This window comes from Pteronotus mesoamericanus, unplaced genomic scaffold (genome assembly GCF_021234165.1).
Source record: "Pteronotus mesoamericanus isolate MK-2021 breed Mesoamerican mustached bat unplaced genomic scaffold, CSHL_Meso_final contig_52, whole genome shotgun sequence".
Taxonomy (NCBI): domain Eukaryota; kingdom Metazoa; phylum Chordata; class Mammalia; order Chiroptera; family Mormoopidae; genus Pteronotus; species Pteronotus mesoamericanus.
In genome coordinates, this window is record NW_026555189.1 from 17,059,276 (window position 1) to 17,084,147 (window position 24,872).

General features: G+C 37.9%; 1 protein-coding gene across 2 annotated transcripts in view; it reads left to right on the forward strand.

Moving 5' to 3' along the window:
- Positions 1–24,872, forward strand: part of CDH8 (cadherin 8) — a 318,790-nt gene that overhangs the window by 152,937 nt on the left and 140,981 nt on the right. For both annotated transcript variants that reach the window (XM_054579362.1, XM_054579361.1), the window contains exons 4-5: positions 17,501–17,668; positions 21,158–21,345. In XM_054579362.1, the coding sequence (XP_054435337.1) occupies positions 17,501–17,668; positions 21,158–21,345 (356 nt within the window). The remainder of the gene's footprint in view (positions 1–17,500; positions 17,669–21,157; positions 21,346–24,872) is intronic.

Below are 24,872 nucleotides of genomic sequence, written 5' to 3' on the forward strand. Positions count from 1 at the left end.
AAGGACAAAAGCACACACAGAAGATGAATTTGGTGTGGAAAGTGTTGTGATAGAGCGAGAGCAGGGTTCAGGATGGGGGACGATGGATTTTCACTTGAGCACGCCGCTGCTCACGCCTGCCTCGTCTTTGGCTTGTGAACCAGCCCACGCCAGAGAACTGGTCCTCATTTGTCTTTGTATCTCCAACCATTAGTACGGTGCCTGTGTCATTAGCGGTGCTCTCTCAATGGTCATCGATTTAAGTGGCATTCTTCAGGTTTTTACAAAAATAAGAATTAAAGATGGCGGGAAATGGAGGCATGGACTCTTCCCTTGTCCTGCAGTGATTAGAAATTAGGGTTAAATTTAAAATATTTTGACCAAGTTAGCATAAGTATAAAAGGCCACTAAGGAGGAAAGGTGGATTTTATTTATCATTTTCTGATTCTCTCACATAAGAATTCTTTGAATATTAGGTTTACTTACAGCAGGAGTGGACCGTTAACATTCCTTCATAACAGATCATTTGCAGACATGAAAATAGTGAGGGTTGTGAGATTTTATTTGCCCCTAAATATATAAAACAATAACAAAAATAATGACATATTTTGGGAATATGACATGGTCAGACAAGTAGCTGTTGAAATAATGGCAGATAGGTTCAGAATGAATCATCAGCATCCCCTTACAAGGGGACGCCTTTGGGGCTATCGCTTAGTAACAATTCCTGAAAAAAAGAGAAAGAAAGAAAGTTAAAGGTCTTAGTAATTTTCAATAGAGAATGCCTTATCTATTACAATAGTATATTTGATTTATTCTATAGGTTTTCAGCAAATGTATGTTTTTCACAAGATTGGATGGAAAAAACACCACCCTGATGCTTACCCACATGCTTACTCAGAGAAATGTTGGAACTGGAGTTTGAAAATTCTGATTTCCAACAGATTTACTAGTACTGTGACCCTGAATAAGTCATTTATGGTATACTTTGAAAGGGTAGGAAAAATATGTCTTCTAGGCCATTTCACACACATTTCCCTGATTTAACACTTTGCTCATCTGAGAACAAAAGGTTTATGTTCTTCATTTAATGCAGCAAAGTCATGATGAGAGCAGATAGGTGGCTTTTTTGAAGTTGCCCAAAACCTAAATGTCAGATCTGAAAGTAAATTTATTCTTTTGTCCTAGTCCAAAATGTTTTCTCTGATTCACATAATGTCCCTTCAATGTGTTGCACTCATGTGCACATGCAGAGGATATGTCTAGAGATGGAATTTTATTCAGCATTTCACTACATAAAATGCCATGTGCAAGCAGTGACTGCAAGTTTCTCAGAATCAGCGGCTTGCATCCTTTATATTGTGACGAGGTCAAAAATAGACAAACATATAAACCTCCGGGTCTGTAATTACCATGAGCAGCTGAGAGTTTGACGGAACCAGTCTTTCAACTATTGTGGGTATCTCTGCTGCAGAGAATTTCATACAGGCCCTTCAACCAAGGCTAATAATCCTTAGCAAATAAGAGGCAATTAGTGAGTGTCCATTGAATTGAATAGGAGGCAGCAGACACATAGAGAAGGTAGAACTTCAACATCCATTCATTCATATTTGGAATTCACACACCAAAGAGACATTTCCAAGTGTATATCTTCACTTAGATGTGTTGGAATGAAGACATTTAAAAGAAGAGTACCGCAGAGTAAAAGGAGGAGACAATGGAGCATAAGAAGCTGATACAAATCAGGAAAAAGAAATGGAAGGGGTTGGGGGTCATATAATTCTTAAAAATTCAGAGCAGGAAAAGGAAGCTATCCTTATTTGTTACAGTGTTTAATTTTAATATAGAGAATGAAAATCATAAGCCACTTGATGTATTTGAAGAAACTAAGCTCTGATATATTTTGACAACTGTCACTGAGGGAACAATAAATCTATAAAAATCTGCTCTTCCTAACCTTCTGGATGTTAACTCTCTATTAACTAGAGCAGCTACTTCACATTCCCTTCCCTTCCACTGGTTTTGCCTCCAGCTTGCCTTCCAGGAAGGTCAGCAGGCCTCTTGGTTATACAAGTGTAATTATCCCTTTCCTGGAGGGACAGAGAGATCCAGTCTCCTGTGCCTGCCTCTCCGTTATGGGGCATAAGCATATCTGGATTGCAATATTCACAATGGCCTGTGCTAATCACAGTTAAACTTGGCCAGGGTATATGAGAACCATCTATAATGAACAGCTCTCGCTGGTGGCACGTGTTTGCTCATTTTTATTTTTTTTCCTGCAAGATAAGTAAGCACCACTCTCTCAAGTTTACAAATGAAAAAGTTGGAACTCAGAAGTTTGCCAGGGGGGTGTGAGCCTGGTTGCTTTGTTTTGTGTAGATGGCAAACCGTTATAATGTAAGGATTGTTGTGTTAACCTCCTCATCTGTCTTCTCCTCCCTACCCCCAACCCATATCCTTAGTTCCTAACACCATGTTTGATATATAGTAGGTCCTCAACAAACATTTGTGGAGTGATTATTCTTTCTCAGTTGTTTTATGACGGTACTTCTTATTCTGTGTAAAATAGAGTCTAGGGCATTTTGTGCCACTTGCTCTTTGATCCACGAAGGGGAGCATTGATTGCATGGGTACAAATAATTTAAGATGAGGACGTGTTTTTTTTTAATAAAAAAGAATAAGAAAAGCTGAAACCTGCAATAATATTCAAGAATAGAAAAGGAAGGCAAGTATTATGCCCATAGATGATAGCTGATGATATTTCTTGCACAGACCCCAATGTGATTAAGAAGGAATCACATCACAGCATTGTTTGAGAAGTGGCATGAAGAAAGGAGGAGGAGAATTTTATTTTGAGAGATAATGTGAAGGAAAGAAGAAAACGCACTCTGCTGGGAAGAAAACCAGCCTGCGGCCCCAAAGTAGAATGGAAGGGGATTTCAAAAGCAGAACTTGAAGAAGGCAATGAAGAGGTCAAGGAAGGTATTGGCTTGAAAGGCACAAAAGGAATGGTGAGGAGGTTATCTAGGGATAGTGGGGATATCTGTGCCCCTTGAATTTTGTGGATGAATCAAGTTGTCAGAATTTTAAGTACTTCTCATATGTAGCTCCTCTCAATATTTCAACATTTTTCTCTTCTGTACGTCTCAATGCTTTATAAATATCTTTGGCTGATAAGGACAAAAAGCAGTACAAATGTGGCAGGACAGGAAACCCTAGAATAGGGTTAAGCCCTGTCTGGTTACTGATTCTGACTTTGAAGGGAACTGGGGCCAGTTCTCAGCACATATTTGATACTGGTTGTGGCAGCTATTGTAATTAAAGGAAAACCTGCCCCTTCCTGGCCAAAATCCTCTCCCTAAAGTAGACACAACCTCTAACCAGTGTTAAAGCAATGGGAACCAATGTGTTATCCTTCATCTCTGAGCCTTGGAACTGTGATTTTATGAATGGGAACTCTACCCAGCCACATGCACAAATTATGCAGTGATCATTTGTTGCTGAATATGCAATGACCCATGGGACAAAGGCATGATTTATTAGTCAGAAATTTCTCTACGAATTTGAGGTTAAGGATTTAGTTAATTGGGAATATTTTATCAGCAAAGACAATCTATTTGCCGGGGTCTCTCCTACTCTCTGTATTTTATAGATATTTGAAATCAGGGTTAGTGGGTCTATGGGAATTTCTTGAGCGACATCACAGAGTTGGTGTGCATCTCTAGGTTAGAGATTACTCAAAGAAGAACAGCTTCCATTCGAAGGCTACCATTGGAAGCTAACAGGCAAACCCACCAAGCAGAGTACTCTAAAGTCAGCGATTCATGATCATCTAGAACCTCCGATGTGTAGGAGAGACAAGTTAGTGAAATGAGAAATGCTAAGAAGAGCATGAGGCTCAGTGAGGCTGACAATATAAATCATTTAACCAAAATCACGGAAGTTCCTATTTCTTTATCATTTAGCAGGAACTGTAATTGTTACCTAACTGGGTGGTTGTGACACGTAACGATGAGGTGAGAGCAATAATAATTATAATAGCTACACAGGTGAATATCTGCTCTGTGCCAGCCACTACACTAAGCACCTTATATGCATGTAGAGTCTGTACCTGGATAGAGCCCAGCACAAAGGGGGCTCTATAAGAGTATTAATATTTTTATTATGCTTGATCTTCACAATCACCCAACAATAAGGTGGTATCAGTGGTAGTTGCAGTCATAATAGTCATCAGCTAATTACTATTTTATCATTGGCTGAATAGTAACATCATATATTATTAATATATGTTAATAAATACCATAAATAATATGCATTATCTTTCTTAGTTTTCATCTTAAAAAACAAGAAACATTTTTGAGGTAAGCACTCTCTCTATGTAGCAGAAGAGAAAAGAAAACTGTGTCTCAAAGACATTAAAAAATTGGCCCAGGTTAATGATAACACTTGGTAATGCAAGGGTTAATGGTAAGCTGTAATCAATTGGACATGATGAGTATGACCAAGATCTGGGGCCAGAAAGTTCCAACGAGGCAAGAGAGGAATCAGGGTTACTCTGGTATTTCGTGGATAACATCCCTTCACTTAAAATTTGAGTACCTATTATGCTCTCTGAACAATGTTACGTGCCCTCTCATATAATGCGAGGTAGGTGTCAAAACCTCTGTTATACAGATGAGGAGATGGAGGTTCTAAGAGTTGAAAAGAGTTGCTTAATTTCACTTTGACTCAGGTATCAGTACCGGCTCCCTTTCTTTGTGGGCGGCCACGAAGTCTGTGTATTGTCTTCCCTACACCCCTTCTATTCTTCTTCACCTAACTCCTGAATAGCTGGGAGAAAGCATCCAATTTTTAGGGACTGCTGCTTTGCTTCTTTAAACCGCCCATATTTATTATAAGTATAATTAGTTATTGGAATTATGGCTTAAGAAGAGAATGGAGCCATTCTGTGCTTCACAGAAATAATTCCACTTGATTGAGGAGTCATCAATTCTGAATAGGAATAATTGCAAGTATTCCAATGTAATGAGAAATTGGTAGTTTGAGTAGCATCAGTTATTGGCTAGTCAGGCATTGATGCCAGAAACCGTGGCCTGCGCAGAATTTCTTAATAGGGAACTTCAGGAGCCACTGAAGAGACATCTTTACACTGAGGTCACTATGCGGTATGTGCAAAGCCCTAGAGACAGGGCATCATTGTTAATTCACTTACAATTATTTCCTATGTCGTTCCCTGTGGATATGGATATAGACATACAAGTGATCCACAGAGTGGGTAAGGAAGAAGTTAGGGTTATTTAGTCAAAGGATATACTGGATTATGAGACAGGAAATTCACATGTAAAGAAACAATTTGTACACCTTGAGATACCTGATAGACCCTCGTGGTTCAATTTGGAGCTTTCAGGCCTACTGTTCTGTAGCAACAGTTTTCAAACACAAATGGAGAGGGGCATGTAGGTTAAATATATATAAAATCTGTGAAAAAGAAGTCACGTCTGTCAAACAGACTTGTGTTAAGATGCTGTGATAGCATAGGAGGAGACTGTTGGGAAATTACCTTACTGAGCATTATGTGGAGATGTCTTTTGGCTAAAGGGGCATAGGTTATTTCACTAACATTTATATCTAAGATCCTACAGGCTCAGATTTGGAACCTTGCGGAGCACAGTCTGTCTGACATTGTCCAAGACCTTTCTCATTACAGGACCATATCCCAACCCCCTAATATTCATCTAATAACACATTGTCCACTAACTAATTTTATCTATAAATACTTTAGGAGAATGTGGACATCATAGTAAATATGCCAAGAGAAATAATTAATAAGAGAATTTGAAAAATAACAAGTCAGACTAGGGCATCATTGGTAAAGCATGTAGATAAAAGTAATTGTTCATCATGAATTCACCCTGAATTAATTAAAGTCATGAAATGTTATTAGGATACATAGCTCATTAGCATTACCCCTTCTTTAGAGTAATCCTGAGATTATCAGAAATATTAGAACACCACATCATACATCTATACTGAGGGATTTAGTAAATAACTTAAGTATTAATTATGAAATGGGTGAAATGTCTAGAGAACCAATGAGAACCCCTGGGTTCTTCAGTCTACAAAGCACACTCACCTCTTTGGCATCCATCAAGGTGTTATGCCCTTCCCCTGGCAAACTGGCATAACCTTAAGATGTGACTCTTGAGATGGTACAGACTAACCTGCGGGTGCTTCTTGAGCCTTGAAGGCTATGAGACTCAAGTTCAAATCTTGACACTCTCCACCCCAATGACCAGCTCTTTTATGTTATAATTTATCTAAATGTCTCTGGTCCCCATAGACATGACAGTTATTAACATTTATCAAGTGTTTGCATACGCCAGTTCTGAGCCCCCAAAACAGGAGAAGCTCTATTAGCATTTTTTTTGCCTTTCTTTTCCTCCTTCACTCCCTCCTACCTTCTTTCTTTTTCTTTGTGTTATTTTCTTCTCTCCTACATTTGCTGCGTACTCGTTACATGCCAGAGATTGTGTTTGGTTCTGGGCATCAGGGGATGAATGAGACTTGGTTCTTGTCCATAGTAATTTACTCTCAGGACAGGTTGAAATCATAGGGAAAGTGGTGAAATGGAGGAAAGACATAACAGTATATGTCATAAGGCAATTTCTAGGAAAGGTGCAGTAGATGGAAAGGAAGAGAGTAATTGCTTCTACTCGGGAGGGCTTTTTGGCATCCAAAACATCAGATTCAGACCTGAAAACAGGAATGAGATTCTAAGAGGTCCCGTGAAGGCCAGAGGTGATCTGGGCTGCGTTGTCCACACAAAGTTGTGGGGGCACCAAAGGACAAGGAAAGTCCAAAGAAAACTAAGTATCTCGTTGTGGTGAGCATTTAGTATACATATAAATATCAAATCATCGTGATGTACAACTGAAACGAATACAATGGTATATGTCCATTACATCTCAATTTTTAAAAAGCCATGTGTTGTGCATAATGTTATAGTAAAAAATGAGTTTGGGCAGAAAGTATGCAAAAAAAAATTATGTTGCCTAGAAATCACTGTTGAGGCATATCATTCCCCCCCTCTCCTGAGGAAGGCTTTCATTGTTTTTAGAGAGAGAGGAAGAGGGAGAGAGGAAGGGAAAAACCAATGTGAGAGAGAAACATCCATTGCTTACCTTCTCATATGCAACCATCCAGGGATTGAACCCACAACCTGGGTGTGTGCCCTGACCAGTAATCAAACCTATAAACTTTTGCTTTGTGGGAAGATGCTTCAACCAACTGAGCCATGTTGGCCGGGGCTAGAGGCCTGATATTTTGAAATTGGTGAGGAATGTTCACATCTTGTAGAATCACTGCACATAAACTTTGTTACTAATTTTTAAAATATGTTTACTTTGATTATTATTACACAGAATTGATACCTAAATTCTATTTACATAAATATATATAGATAGGTATATATTTATAAAGTGAACACAAAGTTATGTATAAATATATATCTGAAGAGTATATATCTATATATACTTATATGTATGTATCTGTACATATTTATAAATATAAATATAAAAGCATGTATATATTTACATACATATCTCTCTTATATACCTATATCTATATATAATAATATCTATATATTTATAAAGTAATACATTTGGCTTTTTACCTCACATATAATAATAGCAAAGTCAATCTCTTGTTGAGCAATTAATAACATTTTACACATGAAACTGGTAAGGCTCAGTGAGTTTCAGTGACCTGCCCAAGATTACATGGCTGGTAATACTCCTACCAAAATAAGTTCTCATCTATCTAATTCCAGAGCCATTTTCTAACAGACAGAGCCTGTGCTTTCCATTACAGAGTCCTGGGAAATTTGGGTGTGTGTGTGTGTGTGGTGGGGGGAACCTTCAATTCCTTTACAAAAACAGATCACATTATCTTTATGTATATTCTTTGCCAAATTTTTATAAGCACATTACAAAGTGAAATAATCACAGCAGACAATATTGTAAAATAAAATTTAGAAATTATTATCAACATTGTATGTTGTTATGGAAATTTTTAACATAATTTTAAACATCTCCTCAATATTGTATATCTTTGATCTTTATAACCCTAACCACTAATTTACTATTTGTCTATTGTTACATATTTAAATCACTTGCCTTTTAAAAATATCATGCAAAAAAAAAAATGTGAGCACAATCTAAAAATGTGAGAAGGGGAAATTTATAATTTCCTTGGAATAAGTTCTTAGTTTTTAAAAATACCAAGTCAAAATATATAAATAAGCCTTTGATTATGGATGTATTTCACCTATTAGCTTTCTACTTATATTATTATATTTTACAAAAGAACCAGAAAGAGATGAAAACTTTAGTTTCTCCAAATACAGGCAGGCCATTCTATCACCCACTTATATCTGTCTACCTACCTACCTACCTACCTACCTACCTACCTATCAATCATCAATCATCACCCATCTATCTAATTCACAGTTCTAGTCACAAAGAGGGGGAAATGTAGGAGGTTTTTGTACCCTGTGGAGGCTGAACAGTTTTCTAATGTGTCACTTTCTCCTTTGTGATATATTTGTGCAGGTTTGGCATGATTGAGATTATTATACTGAAGGTATTATTCAGTGATTAGGTGGGCATGTGTCAAAGCATCTCTGGGTATATATCTTTTACTTCTCATAATTGTTAAAGATCTCACAGTTAGCAGAAACTGTGGGTGCAGAGCATGACCCTCACAAACAACATCACTAGTAAATTTGTACCACTTAATCTTACTAATGAAAGACCCCCTTCTGTAGACAGTAAGAAAATAATCGCTCACTGAAATGGCCAGAGTTTGGGGGAATGGAAGAGCTAGTGGTTTTGTAACCAGAATAATGTTTCCAACAAGTCTTATTCAAAAGAGGAGTCTAGCACAGCATTTCGTATCAACTACAATCTTAGAGCGGCACAGCCTGGGGGACCCACAAAAAGTGAATCAGAGTAATCAGCCTTTGGAATGACAAAGGAGTTAATCAGTATCTCCTTGCCTTTCTCATGATGCCTCTCAATCTGGTGACAGCTTGGAAATTATAAAAGAAGTCTCCGTCACGGATTCAAAATACTTCTCCAATGATGACACCAAAGACAATGGGAAGGAAAAAAATACACACATACACACACAAGTTTTAAATTTGGGGGATGTCTGAGACCGGATTCTAATCAGAGGTACTCTCTGAATGATGAGACATGAATAGCAGCTGCTTAGCCCTTAGAAGAATTTAGGCCAGTCTAGGATTTAAAATTTTAAACGACTGTGTTAGAGAATTCTCCATTTGATTGAGCCAATGTAAGTTAAAACCGTATCTTTAAAATATTGGAGAATGAAACACCAGAAATATGTGAGAAATCTTGTTTCTCCAAATACAGATCATCACCCACCTATCATCTATCTATCATTTATCTATCTATCTATCTATCTATCTATCTATCTATCTATCTATCTATCTATCTATCTATCTTTCCATCATCAGTCATCACCCATATATCTAATTCATAGTCCCAGTCACAGCCAGTCTATTCCCTGTAGGGTAATGAACGTCAGTTCCTGAGCAAGGCCGTTCCCCACTTTCCTGTCTTAATTCTCCTACCGGGGTTCACCTCAATTCCTGCACCTTCCCATCCCTGCTCCCCAATGCCAGTTTCAGCATCTCCATTGAATTAAATTCACAGAAAATGGACTGTTCTCATTAATTGCTTCTTCTGATTAGATTTTCAAAATGAAGTTCCAGGCAAACTCTTCTAAAACGTATTTGTTTACATTTCTTTTTCTGAATCGACTCTGCAGTTAATGTTATTGAGAATCCTGCAAGGCAGGCTTATCTTCCTGAACACCAATTGTGTTATTATTATTTTTTTCCTTCTCAACATATCAGAGGTTCCAATTTTCAAGGAAAGAAGTATGTCCCAAGGATGTCCTATGCTTTTCCCAGGGGTGACTAGTGAAGGGATCTAAGTCTAAACCCTAGAACAATTGCGGAGTTGGAGAAGTGCAAAAGTCAGAGATAACAGGCGTGATATTTTTTCATTGGATCAACTCCAAGCCATATCCTGAAATGACCAATAAAAAAATAAGTTGCTTTTCTGTTTTGCGAGGTTATTGAGCAAACACTTACATTAAGGAGTTTTATGAACTGCCCCAGAAGAAGGAATGTTCTCACACTGCTTACCATAAACTAAAAACCCGAATTTGTTGCCAAGTTCCTGTAATGGAACTTTCAACATAATATTTAAGCTTCTGGACACATTGCTGGGCATTTGGAATGTGTGACAATCAGCATGTGGGAAGAAGTGGCACTACTTCCACTTGACCATGACTGTGAACAAGAGGGACACATTTCATCCTTTGGGCAACGGGAAGCCCCATCACAAGGTATTTTACATTTGTTTACGCTGGCAAAAGGGTATCGGGAGCTCCTATCAGCCTTTTAAAAATCAAAGCTGAAAATGGATAAAGATGCCACTTTGTTGAACATTTTAGCAACTTTTTTTTGTATTCATGGGTCCAATTTTTGATTTCTCCAATCTGACAGGAAAAACAGCCTTATTCCTCTGTTTTCTACTCTGTGTTGCCTGGAATTTAACGCCAAACAATATTTTTTTTTCTCTTAATTACAGAAGTTCTCTCATCCACAAAAGAAACAGCCTAAAGCTCCTAGTGCTTGGGGGATTTGTGAGCCCAAGGAAATAATTTAGGGAGAAGTAAAAGGAAGTTTTCAGGCAGTTTTTAAACTTAGAGTTTAGGGGCTTATCAATATCTTGCAATATTTATGCAAGTGGATTGGTTTATCTTTTGAATAGAAATTTTAAAAAAAAGTTAGTAACATGTATAAATAAGTCCCAACCCAATGGAAAAAAAAAATAAGAGGACTAAAGGCGTGTGTGTGTGTGTGTGTATGTGTATGTGTGTGTGTGTGTGTGTGTGTGTGTGTGTGTTTCTATCCTGCCTTTACAGCAACCAAGTAGCAGGAAAATGTTCCAGAAATTCTGTCTTGGGTTTTCTAATGAGTTACTTTCTGGTTGTAAGGTTGAGGCTGGAGGCAGGGGCTCAGACAAAGTAAGAGCTATTCATTACACAGTTTGCACTGAAGCCAGTGAAGTGGCTGCGTGCCTTGGGGAACCTGGGAGCGACTCCCTGTTTGCCTTAGAAACTAGGAAACCTATTCCCAATGTTTTATAAGAAAAGACAAAGTGTGAAGACTCCCAGGTGTGCAGCTTCCCAGCTGGGTCATTTTGAGCAACTAACTTAAGTGAATAGGTATTATTCTCAGTTTTACAGATAAGGAAACAAATGCCTGCCCTGTTCATCTCAAAGAGCGGTCCTTCTGACAGCCATAAGCTGTCCATTGAAGTACTTTCTATTGGTAGATATCTGTGGCCAAATGGTGTGCTGGCACTATGTTGGACACTTGGATAAGGAACCAGTATCCTAACCATATCTTATACATTCTGGCAGGAATGGAGGAATTGAGGAGAGTTTAAGGAATCATTGACCATGGTATGGCCAGGTTAAGAGATACCATCAAAGGATAGTGAAACACCCCAAGCAGGTAAGGGAAGTACCACCATCATCCCTAGGCTGGAAGGAGCAAGGGAAGGACACAGCTATAGGACTCTAGAGTTTTGCTCTAACAATATCCAAAGATAAAGCTGTGGAGTATCCGAACTCGTGATTGAGATATTTAGGGGGCATACATTTTGTTCTACTCCATTCTCACAATCTCCTAGGGCAGTGATTTTCAACCTTTTTCATCTCATGGCACATATAAATTAATTACTAATATTCCACTGACCTGACAAAAAAATAGATATAATTTTGATTGATTTACAAAATAATAATAATAGAAATAATTGCCTACATTTTTTCCTCTAAAGTAACTTCCTAAAAATCAGGTGCCTGTATTTGTATATAAAGATTTCGGGTACCAAAAATTCACCAATCATATGCAACCTTATTATGCAATGTGACCAAAGAAATGCAACTCTACCATGTGATCTACGTATTTACGGTTCAAGATAGGGCATTCACATGAGCGGGCTATTATTGCATTGACTGTTGTCATTTTTTTATTTGACAATCTAAGGGAAAAGAGGTCAGCACCTCTGACTAAATAATCAGGTATTTCATGTTTTAAAAATTCTTAGCCACACACTGGTTGAAAGTTGCCATCCTAGGCTAATGCATGTTGGTCGAGTCTAACCCAAAGCCAGAAAGCAAGCAAGTTAATTGAGGCAATCTGTAAAGTGCACTCTCCCATGCCAAGAGCAGGTGAAGAATGCTGGAGAGTGAGTGTGGAGAAGCAGCTGGAAAATGTCCAGCACTCTAACCACAATCCAAGTAAGCATTAAATCGATTCTGTTTGGGAAGGAGAAAGGGGGAGAGAAGCAGCAGGTTGGGTAACCACTGCGTGCCAAGGACTTTTCACGAATTATCTCATATAATCTTAAAATACCCCAACAAGAGACTGGTTATTACCTCCATTTAACAGGACATGGTAATGCGTCCTGGAGAGTTTAATAATTTGTCCATGATCACAAAGCCAGTAAGTGTGAGAATAATATAAAAAACCAAACTTGCTTGACTTCAACATAAGGAAACTCTTGTAAAGGGACTCGAACTTGTCCATAGATATGCATCTTAGGTTGTATGACGCTGTCTACTTCAACAGTGCAGGACATGACCATGTAATAGATGCAGACCCAGGGAGCTCGTCATATCCTGTCTAAACAAATATCTCCCTCATGACGCTTCACTCATATTCCAATATAACTCATAAACATGAGCCCAAGTGTGCTATTTTCAGCTGAGCCTCAAAACTGCTTTAATTCCAAGTGTCTGAGAGACATCACAGTTTTTTTTAATTTACACTGTCACAATATATTATAAAAGTGATGAGAGTCATACATACCAGTCTCTCCTGACTGAGAACATTGTAAACATTCTCCTAACGAACTAACCTAAGAGGACTCTGGTGTAGATCTGAACCCAATTTCTTTGAAAAATATTGCTGCCTTCTTTGAGAAATTAAATATCAGTTTCCTCGGATTATTAGAAGCTCCATGTCAAATTTCAAAGTTCCATGGATGGCTTTAATTCACAGTGACCTAAACTTCACAAGCCTTCATATAAGTATCATGGGAATAAAACTGCTTTATAATCCTTTCTACTGGAATTGGGCTCATAATAAAGATATACTGAGTATTTAAAATATGTATCCATAGCAGAGTTGACATATTGGTACCTCATCATAATTATAATTAGGTTTTGCTCTTGTTTTTGTTGCTATTTTTTGCTCATATGTTTATTTTCTCCTCAACAATGCCTCATGGTGATCCAAGTCTGAGTAATTGCAATATTTCTTTTTTCTTTTCTTTCTGTTTTTGTTTATAACTGTATAAGTACAATGTATTGAATTACATTATAATATAATCAAATCCTTAAACAAACAACTGTAATGAAAGATGTTATTATGTTACCATCGATGTTTTCAAATAAGCATGGATATTGAATTGAATGCTCCCTGAATGGGAGACTCTGATATAAAAGCCATGTCAAGGTCTGACAAAGTACATAGGGACTCACAGCTCTTCCCAGAGTCTGCCCATTGCCTGGCTGGGTTAGATTTCCCTGGGCACTCTTGAGCTTCGCCTGCTACTCCAGGATTCAGGGCCTTGAACTCTTGGCACACCTTTTACAAACAGATGACTTAATTATAGTGTATGAGTCCCCTACCCCAAAAATCAGAATAACAATTTCAGAAGGGACAAGAGTGTGGCTCCTCTTCAGTTTGAACTGAACATCTGTGGTGTCCCTGGGTTAGAAGTAAGGGTGAATTATCTTTTATCTGGACAGTTTTCTGTCATATGGGCCAGAGATATAACACACATCCATTCAGTAGGAATATACTAGTTAGTCGTGATAACTTTTCTTATGGGATTTAAACAATCTCAGGAGGGGCATCTTATGACATAGAGTTAAATAAAAATGCAGGACACAGAAAAATATATCATTATAAGATATCTGATTATTCTTTGACATGAAAAAAAGTGGAAATGACTGCAATATGTATTAGTATGGGATTAAGTTACTCATAGCACATTCATAAATGAACAATGATGCACCTATAAGAAGTAATGAGTTGGATACCACAAAGTCAGGAAATCAAGACAGATCAACTTAAGAAGCAGAAGCAAAAGAAAACAGGCTCACAAATAATGGGAGGACAAAGAAATATGCCCCACTCAAAGGGAAAGGAAGAATCCCCACAAAGAGAACTAAATGAAATAGAGGCAAGTAAACTATAAGATATTGAGTTCCAAACAACAGTTCTAAGAAAGCTCAATGAGCTCAGTGAGCTCAAGAGAGAATTACCAAAAACTACAGGGAAACTACGAGGGACTTACTGCAAACTATATCAGCATGAAAAAGGACATAGAAACTATCAATAAGAGACAAGAGGAAATGAATACAATTTCAGAATTGAAGAACACAGTAGAAGGAATCCAAAGCAGGCTAGATGAAGCTGAGGACCGAATCAGTGAGCTGGAGAACAAAGTAGAAAAAAGCTCCCAGAAAGAGCAAGAAAATGAAAAAAGACTCAAAAAGAATGAAGAGGCATTTAGAGAAATGCAGGACAACCTGAAATGTAATAATATTCTTATAATAGGGATACCAGAAGGATAAGAGGATGAGGAAGAGATATGAAAAAGTAATGATGGAAAACTTCCCTAATTGGGGGAGAGAAAGTCACACAAGTCCAGGAAGCACAGAGGGTCCCATTCAAGAGGAACCCACTGAGACCCACTCCAAGACACATCATCATTAAAATGGCAAATATCAAAGACAGCAGAGAATCCTAAAACAAGCAAGAGAGAAAGAGGTAGCAACATATAATGGAGACCTGGTACAGCTAGCAGCTGACTTCTCAACAGAAACACTGCAAGCCAGAAAGGAATGGCAAGAAATATTCCAAGTCATGAAAAGCAAAGGCCTGCAAGCAAGACTGCTCTACCCAGCAAAGCTCTCAATTAAAATGGAAGGCAAAATAAGGAGTTTCCCAGACAAAAGAAGGCTAAAAGAATACACCTCCACCAAACCAGCACTGCAAGACATGCTAAAGGGACCGCTTGAAGATGAAGAAAAAGTTTCTATGAATACCCAGTTCCTTTCAGAGTTGCCAATACTTGATATTACCAATATTTTTAATACTCATTAATCTGATTGTGACAATGATATTTTAATTGTTCATTTACTATTTGTTGAAACTAAACCTGTTTTAGTATATTTCTTGCCTATTTCTATTTTTTTTTTAAGAAAAAAGCTTTAAATTACCTTTTGGTATTATTTACCCATTTATTGATTAAAGGTTTGTAGAACTTTTTCCCCTAAAAAAAAAAACCCCAAAAAACAAGAAACAGAAAACCTATTAACCATGTTTTAGATGTGTTGCAAATACTTTTCTATTCTACTCCTTGTCCTTTAACTTTTTTTATATGTACATTACTATATAGTTAAATGTTTAATATAGTCATAGTGTCAATATTTACTTTATAGCTTCTGGGGTTGAATATTTTACTTCAGGTCATGAAAAATATTAGTTCTGTTTTCTCCTCAAACTCCTTAGATTCTACATGTTGATTTTTTAATTCACCTGAATATTTCTTGTGAAATAGGGCTCTATATTTGTTTTATTTCAATTAATAGTGGTCCATTCTCCTTGTTTGGAGAATAAGCCTTATTTTACCCATTGATTTGAAATATCAACTTAATCATATATTATATTGTTAGACGGATATATATGTTCGTCTCTAGAATGTTCATTATATTTCATTGATCTACTTGATTATTTCTGTACTGGTGTCATGTTGGTTTAATTGCTGAGACTTTTTAATGGTTTTAAATTTTTTTTAATATTTTATAATTAACTTTGACATTTAAAAAATAAATAAAATCAATATACATTTAAGAAAGAAAGAGAGAGAGAGAGATAGAACCATTCCTTTTTGTGACAACATGGATAGAAGTGGAGAGTACTAAGCTAAGTGACATAAACCAATTGATGAAAGACAATTACCATATGATCTCACCTATAAATGGACTCTATTCAACAAAATAAACTAATGAACAAAATAAACCACAGGCACGGAAACATGGAACAGGCTGAATGTGACCAGAGGGGAGGAGGAAAGAGGACTATGGTGGAAAGGAGGGGGAGGGACTAGACAAAGAGCACGTATGAATGACCCATGGACATGGACAATAGAGTGGGGATTTATTGTGGGAGTGGAGGATGGAGGTGGGATGGGTGGAGGGGGTAAAGGGGGGAAAAATTGAAACAACTGTAATAGAATTAACATGATTTATAAATAAAAGATAATAATAAAAAAATCACACTTTGGAAAAAAAAAGAAGTAATGAGTTGGGCCTCTAAGTACTAAAAAATATATATATATATTAAAGATATCCATTGTGTTAATGAAGTCCCAGAACAATGCCTATATCATGATCATATTTTTGGTGAAATGTTTATATCCACATATGCACATTTATATGCATGTACAAGTAATGGCCTTAGGATTATATACATATGTTAGTAATATTTACCTATGGAAAAAAGTATAAGGACAAGGAGAGAACTAAATATGGATTTTCGAAATAAGTTCAGGATCTCTGAAAATTTCAAATCTTTAACAAGAAAATTAAATTACTAGTACAACACACAGAAAGGCAGATAGATAAAATCCCTGAGACTATATCAGAAGAAAAAGCACTGACATTTTAGCACTGATGATTTTATGTTATTTTATATGATTTTATATTTTGCCCTATTTCGTCTTTTCTGTATCTTTCTATTTTTGTTAAACACTTATTTATCTTACAATAGAAAAGATATAACTAAGCAGTTAAAATATAAATGTAATTGAACAGTACCTTAGGATTTAGATACCGGCCTGCGTTAATTCTGATTGGTGTTTTATTAATCCAAATTGATTCTAATAATGCATTTACTTGCATCTCTAATGTATGTGTGAGCTTCAGAGCCAATTTATCTTTGACCTCAGAGCCTTCAAGCTATTTGTGTGTTTACTGGTCTTCTAGGGGAATTAGAGTCTGTGATAAATTGTAGGATTCTTTCACTTCCAGATTTTTCTGGGTAGATGAGGCTGTGTAATGATTTATTCTTGAATTTGGTAGGCAAGAGTGCACAACTCAGTTTACTATTGAAGGTATATTTTTGCAAGTTTAAAAAAATATAGAATGGATTTTTTTTTACTGCTGTCTTGAATTACAATCTTTCTTACTGTTGACATCATAAATGCACATCAAAAAAAAAATCCCAGAACATTATCTGAGCGGGTTCATGTATGAACATGTACATGTGTATGTGTGTGATTTACATATTTATTTTTCAATGAACTCTGCTTGAAAGTCATTCTCCCATTTTTTTCCCCATCAGCAATTATAAAAACTGCCCTTCCGAACATGGACAGAGAAGCCAAGGAGGAGTATGTGGTCGTTATCCAAGCCAAAGATATGGGTGGACACTCCGGTGGCCTGTCGGGGACCACAACACTGACAGTGACCCTTACTGATGTTAATGACAACCCTCCAAAATTTTCCCAGAGTAAGTGAATTTCCTGCACAGGGTGAGAACCTAAGTATGATGTTTTCATTTGGTTTCATATTCTAATTTTCAGCAACATCCACAAAGCTGGTTGCAATCATTGAATACTTATATGCAAGGTATGGGAATTCATATATGTACACGAAACAACCAACTCTGTCATTTGGTACTAAATGCATCCTCATTTTACAGATTTGAAAGAAGTTGAAAACAATTTCCAAAAATCGAGCATGTAGTTAAGTAGCAGAGCTGAGAATTAGAACCAGCATGTATAACTCCAAGGTGGGCGCTTATTTCTCAATTCGTGCTACCTTCCATTAACCCAGTTTGAGAGAATGATTAAAACAAAGCTCAGATGTTGTTCTATCAATAGTCTCGTTTGTTGTATAAAAGAAACTAGATCTCTAGCATCTGAGGTGGAAAAGGTGGATATGTAATGCATTTGCTGCAAAAATATACGTCTTCCCTCAACTGTGAGGGCAACAGTCATTGTGGACTGTAGCCTTCCCTGCTAAAGACATGCTCTGCCTCAGAAACCCTCAGCAGCATCCCAGGCAGCCGCCACCAATGAATCAGGAAGATGGGAACTATTTGCCATCTTTCTTGCACTCTCACAGAAACCTTTCCTTTTGAGTATTTTTTGAAGTAATCTGCCACAGAGAGATGATTTGGAAGGTCTTTCCAGCAAGGGGACTCTTGACTTGCCCTATGAATGAGGACTAGGAATGAGCTGAGACGAGGGGAATGCATGAGGCTGGGGGATGGGCATTCCACTGAGAAGAGAAGGGTGTCCGCAGGGCCCTGAAGGAGAGTGGCAGAGTGGACGGAATGTCACTGCCGTGGAAGCACACAGGCTGGAGGGTTAGGTGAAGGGGGATTTAACCATTTTAAGGACCATGACCTTTATGTGGGTGCCACTGGGAAGCATTAAAAGATCTTAAGTTGTAGCTTGCGTAATAGGATTTGATTCCAGGGAAATCAGATCAAATGAAATCTGGCCTTTTCCCAGTGTCTTCTCCACATTGCAGCCAGGTAGGGGCGATTGCAATCATTCATGTCAAAGGTGAGGCAGCCCTGCCAGGCCAGGGTGGCTACAGTGGGAACAGGGAAGCGGGAGTCGTTGTGATGGATATTTGAGAGGTAATGATAACAAAAACCTAAGGCTAAATGGCATCTTTAGTTGAGGAGGTGAGTTATGTTTTTGACGTGAACGATTATTCAATGCATGATGATGCTATTGGCTGGGATAGGAAATACCATAGGAGAACTAGTTTTTGAAAAGAGAGAGAAGAGAGGACTGAGAGGAAGAGAGGGAGAGAAGGAGGGAGAGAGACAGAAGCGGAACTTGAAAATGATACCGTTGAGGTACCTTTGAGAAGTTATCTTCAGAAACGCCAAGGTAGAAAGAATAGAAAGGATGCATTTTCATTGAGAAATTTCACCTCGGGCCATTCATGAATCAGACAACAATGCAACCTTCTTTAACAAAATTATTAGAATGGAGAATGCCATTTCTCTTATCCTTCCCCCAATCTCTTATTTCCTTTTTAGTTGCCATTATAGTTAATGCTCTAATATGCAATTCTTCTTTCGCAGAAGAATGATTGTTTCAATTCAGCAGTGGCAGATGAGTTTCAGAAGCATTCCCTTTCTTGGCAGTAATAACTATTAACTGTGATCACACTGATAGAGATGATGCGAGTGAGCAGAATAGAAATGGATAAAATAATGCTCCATTTACTTGGTTTCCCAAGGCTCTCTGAATCAGGACTGGCAGCAAGTTGAGGTCCCTTGCTGTCTTATTTACTTGATAAGCATACCTGAATGAATCATCTCACACCTTACCTGGAATATAAAGTTTGAAGGAAACAGAATCATTACCCCAATTATGGGAGAACTGGGAGACTTGTGCTCAACATGATGATTTTCAGCGCCTACCTTATGGCAAAATATTTGGAGAAAACATTTTGTTCCCTAGTCCCATTATTTCATGATTCTAAGGGACATTTTTATGTCATCATTGAATAAAAGTGTGTTAGTGCTAGAAGAAAACCTTACCTATCATCTGAACTAATCTTGTTACAGTGGATAAAATGAGCCTTAGTTTATCCAAGGGACCCAGTGATTGAGTTCAAACTATAATTAGGTAATGTTCTCCAGATTTAATTTTTCCTTTTGGGTTTATAGTTCATTGAATGGTTATTTTCCCCTTGTTTTTGTTGCAATGGGAGTAAAACTTCCTGGTTGTCTGGGTCTGGATTCCCCAGAAACAGGCACTGCGTTACGAATTTGATTATAAGCAGTTTGTCTTGGAGAGGATGCCAAGACATGCCTGCAGGGAAGTGAGGATGTGTGTGAGAGAAAGACAGAGAACCTATCGTTGTGTTGTCAAGCACACGGCCACTGTGGGAGACTGCAGCTTTATCCCATTGGGGAAACTCTGGAACCCTGTAAGTATAGAAGCAAAAAAAAAAAAAAAAAAAAAAAAAAAAAAAAGCAATGTTATCCTGCCAGAGAAAGGAGGAGCCTGGGATATTATATACTGATTCATGTGAGTTTTTGAAGGTCTGCTTCTGTGAGGCATTAATTCCCTGGCAGTTCTGGGCTGACAGGCAGGGACCAAAGTGAGTTCTGAAGGCCAGAGAAAACCCTCAGGCAAAGCCATGCAGGAGTTGGCAGCGAGGTGCAGAGCAGGCCCCACTGAAGTGGTAATAGCCAGGGGTTACAGCTCCCACAGCTTCCCCTCCACCAATGACAGTGAGTAGCGCTGAGACAACAACTAACTAACATGATTCAAATAAAAATGTCACTAATTAGAAGTGTTTTATTGCCCCCGTAGGAGAAGGATCATGCGCTGTAATTGTATTTTGCCTAGAGAATTTGGAAGGTAGGATTTCTGGTGTTCAGAGAAATGAGGAAGGACTTTAGTAACAAGAGGAGTGTTTCATGTGTCTGAACAGCTTGCTGCAGGGCAGAGCAGAAGTTTAGTAATTGGATTTTATCAAAAATGGTCTACGAGTCTGTAAATATAAAGGTAACTTCAAAACTGATTTTCAGTGTGTTGCACATTGCATCTTTCTGTGCAGAAATTAGCTTACTATTTTATGTTGAGCAACAATGACTATCCCCATGGGCAGCCAATGTGATTTTACAGTAAATTGGAAAGAACATTCACATAGCTTCACTCATATCTTGATATAACTCAGCTCCAACTACATACTTGGTAAACATGTGGTGGAATAAGTGCCATCTCTCAGAAGAGACTCGAAGAAAGATCACTACTTCTTCTGTGAACTCTTTGTCTCTGACTCACTTAAAACATTGTGCATTTCTTGGCAAAAGGATTTTTTTTTGTGTCTTTCCACATTTTATTGGTGGCATTTACAGGAGTGCCCAGAACAAAGGAAGTGCCCGATAAATTCGTTCGCTGAATGAATGAATGGATGAATAGAATCCAAGCAATGCTCAGTGTTTCTCCTCTTTCCTAAGGTCTGTATCACTTCTCAGTACCTGAAGATGTGGTTCTTGGCACTGCAATAGGCCGGGTGAAGGCCAACGATCAGGACATCGGTGAAAATGCACAGTCATCATATGACATCATCGATGGAGACGGCACAGCACTCTTTGAAATCACCTCTGACGCCCAGGCCCAGGATGGCATTATCAGACTAAGAAAGGTCAGCTGAAGAAGATTTGTTCCCATTCAAAACACCTTTCTGAACCTTAAAGTTTTAAAGTTTGGGGGAGTTGGGAAGACTTCCTGACATAATCTTAGAGCTGACAGAGGTGTCATTTGTTTAGTTGTGAAAAAGTAGAGTTTACTTGATACCTCAAACACCTTGGACCCACTTTAATTTGTATTTATTGATCTTAGAGAGAGAGGGGAAGGGAAGGGAAGAAAGACAGAGAAACATTGATTCGTTATTCTACCCATTTATGCATTTATTGGTTGATTCTCTTACGTGCCCCGACCAGAGCTCAAACATACAACCTCAGTGTATCAGGCCAATGTTCTAACCAACTGAGCTACCGGGCCAGGGGCCCCCTTGGCCCTAATTTACATATCAGCTAAAGCTCTGGTAGTCACTATAGTGGTGCTAGCCTCCCATCTCACCTATTATTTCCCTCCATCTGTGACACACTGCTTTCTCCTAAGCTCTGGGAATTTGTAGGGAATTCAGAACTTGAAAGGCAGCCCTCAATCAGTGAGGTATATGAATTGGTGGGCAATTCTTATTCTTTTAAGAAATTATTTTTAGACATATTGTCTATGGTTCCAAAGAAGAATTCTGGAGGGAAGCAGCCTCAGTTGCCCACAGAGGTGGCAAGTTCAGTGGCTTTTAATGCTTCTCTCTATTCACTCCCCCCATGTCTGCCCTCAAGCTTCCTGGGATAGTTCCACAAAGCACACTGAAGTCTTGCTTGCAGCCTCTGCTTTCAGGGAAACTCAAAAACAGAAGTAGCGTCAGCTCAGGTACTCTGGCTAGTTTTGGACACTGGGAGAACAGGGCCAGTCCTGCTGCCATTGGCTACTCCTCCATGCATCAGATGCCCAAGCATTATGTTAAATGAAGCTCACCTTTGCCTCGCTCCTGGGTGTGGGGCTTCCACAGGAGAAAGGAACATCTCCATAAATAATGTACAACAGATGCATACAATTTGTGACTGCTTTTGCCAGCAACTATTTCTTCTTGTAGTTGTGAAAAATTCTGCACAATATTTTCCATATTTATTTTTCCTCATGACATCGGCATTCATAAAAATGTTTAGAATGCAGTTTGTTATTTTTATAGACATGGGCTTTTGCAAGGAAAGACACTCTTTTACTCTCATCATGAGTATTTTGTGTAATACTGTTCTTCATATTTCTGTCATGAAATAGTACAAATTAATTTTAAATAATGTTGCTTGTTCATGTACAAGAAGATAGATGGTGGACCACACTCCTGGGAGCCCATAATCATAATTCTTCCTTCTGTCCTGATCAGCGTCACATTGACATGGCTCCAAATTTACTCTGCAATTCTCTGTCATGTTGCATAGAAACCTACTTTCTGATGATCGTGCTCTTAAAATCCCCCAGAGAAGAGATATTGGCAATGGAAACCTGAGGTTTTCTGGATTTACTTTTGTATACAAAATAAATTTTAAGACCAATTTTGAGGGGGGAAAAATGGCTGCATTTTATTTACCACTCTCTGCTGAGCAACAGTACTTTTCTACTTGGCTTGAGTTTAGAATTAAGCATTGCGAAGTATTTAAAAACTCATGTTTGAAATAGAGTACAGTATATTTATACTTGAGTCAATTATTGAATAACCCAAAGCCACATTTCCCCTGGCTAATGATTCCTAATGTCATTTTTATTGTTATTATGAACTGCTATCCTTTGTTACCATAAGGTGCCTTTATAAACTGAAGCAATTAACCATTGACTGTATTTTTGTTCCCTATTATTCATAAAATAAGAAGCATATACTGAACCTCTTAACACCAATAAACACACGTATTTTAGTCTAGAGAACACTGTGCAGGGAGTCGTTTCCACAATTCGTGGGTCCTCTTTTTTGTCTGATAAAATCCTAAAAACACCATGATGTTTTGGGGGTACATTGTCACTATGTTGAGAGCTAAGAATTAGGCAGAACAGAATCTGCACTTACCAGTGTTTCCAAAGAATTTGAAATTGCCAAAGTGTTACAGCGGGGATGGTTGGCACAATGCTGATGTTGAGTCATCCATCCGCTGGTACATGTACCTCATAATTTCAGAATAGACAGGGAAGTGCATACCTGCTTCATTTACTAGAAAATATTTCAAACAAAGTCAAGTCCCACTAGAACTGAATTTAATAAAAACCACTACAAAATTTTGAAATAACACATATATAAAGCTAACACAGGAGTTCTGAACGAGTTCACAGATGCTGGCTTGTATTCCAGCTTCTTTTTTAAAGAAAAATCTGCATTGCTGATTTAAAGTTCTGTTTCTTAGAGGAGACTGTAATGGAAACCTAAATTGTGCCTTTGAACCTTGACAGATGTACTTTCTTGAAATCTGAGGCAATGTGAGTTGCCGAGAACGGGACTAGAGGGGTTCTGAGGCAGATGGGCTTCTGGTTATTTAAGGGGATTATGTTCTTTTGCCCAGCGATATTTACCTAGGTCATTAGAGGAGGTCTCTGGGGCTTTTAAGGAATGAGTGGTTAATATGTCAGAAATATTGTCGGGAATAGTGCAATGAGGTAATTTCAAATTGCTTTCAGTGGTTGGTGAGACCTAGGTATCTATATATACCGCTCTCATCCTGTCTTCTAAATATATACACAAGTACATATGTGTCTGCATACATATTTATTTATATGCCCACCTGCTTCTTAGCACGGAACTCATAATAGAGCCCTTCTATGAATACCCCCCCAAATAATAAACCTCATTTTTGCCACACGATCAATAGAGCAGCAATGCTTTGGAAGTGAAATAAGAAAACACTCTATGTTGAGATTAGTGCTAAATTATGCTTTATAATGTCTCCTTGGACTAAACAATGATTATTTCTAGTTCTTCCCGTTTCACACGCTGTTGCAGAAATGATAAAATATTCTTCCCAGATAGAGATTGTGTTTGATGCTGCCTTATCTCTCACCAGCAGCGGCTCAATTAACTGGCTGATTCGTATGCAGGTCGTGCTATCACTAGTAAAATTTTATTATGAATCTGAAGTGAAATTTTGATGGCACAATTCATGACTGTGAATATTTTGTGAATTCCAAGTGAAATGAGCAAAACAAAACACAACAATAGGAGATTAGATTCACCGAGCTTGTATAATAAACAGATATCAATAAATGCCTGTAAAATTTACAGGTGGAATCCAGGGGAATGGAGAGGGATCCCATTAAGGCTCACAAATGGGCTTAAATGCACATAACTATCATCCATCAGCATTACACTCATTTGTACTCGCTGCTGTGGTCATTAGTGAGAAACATTTGTCTTTGTCATTTCTTTTTTTTTTTTAAATGGAGAAAAAGTTTATTACAAAAGTTCACACTTATAAAATACTGCATTTTTGCAACCCAGTACTTTGACTTGTTATTTCTACATTGTTGGGCAAATGATTCTTATGGTAGAGATAACAGACAACAGAATAACAGTATTCGTGTTCACTCATTTGCTTTTCAATGCCATTATTTCCAGGTTAA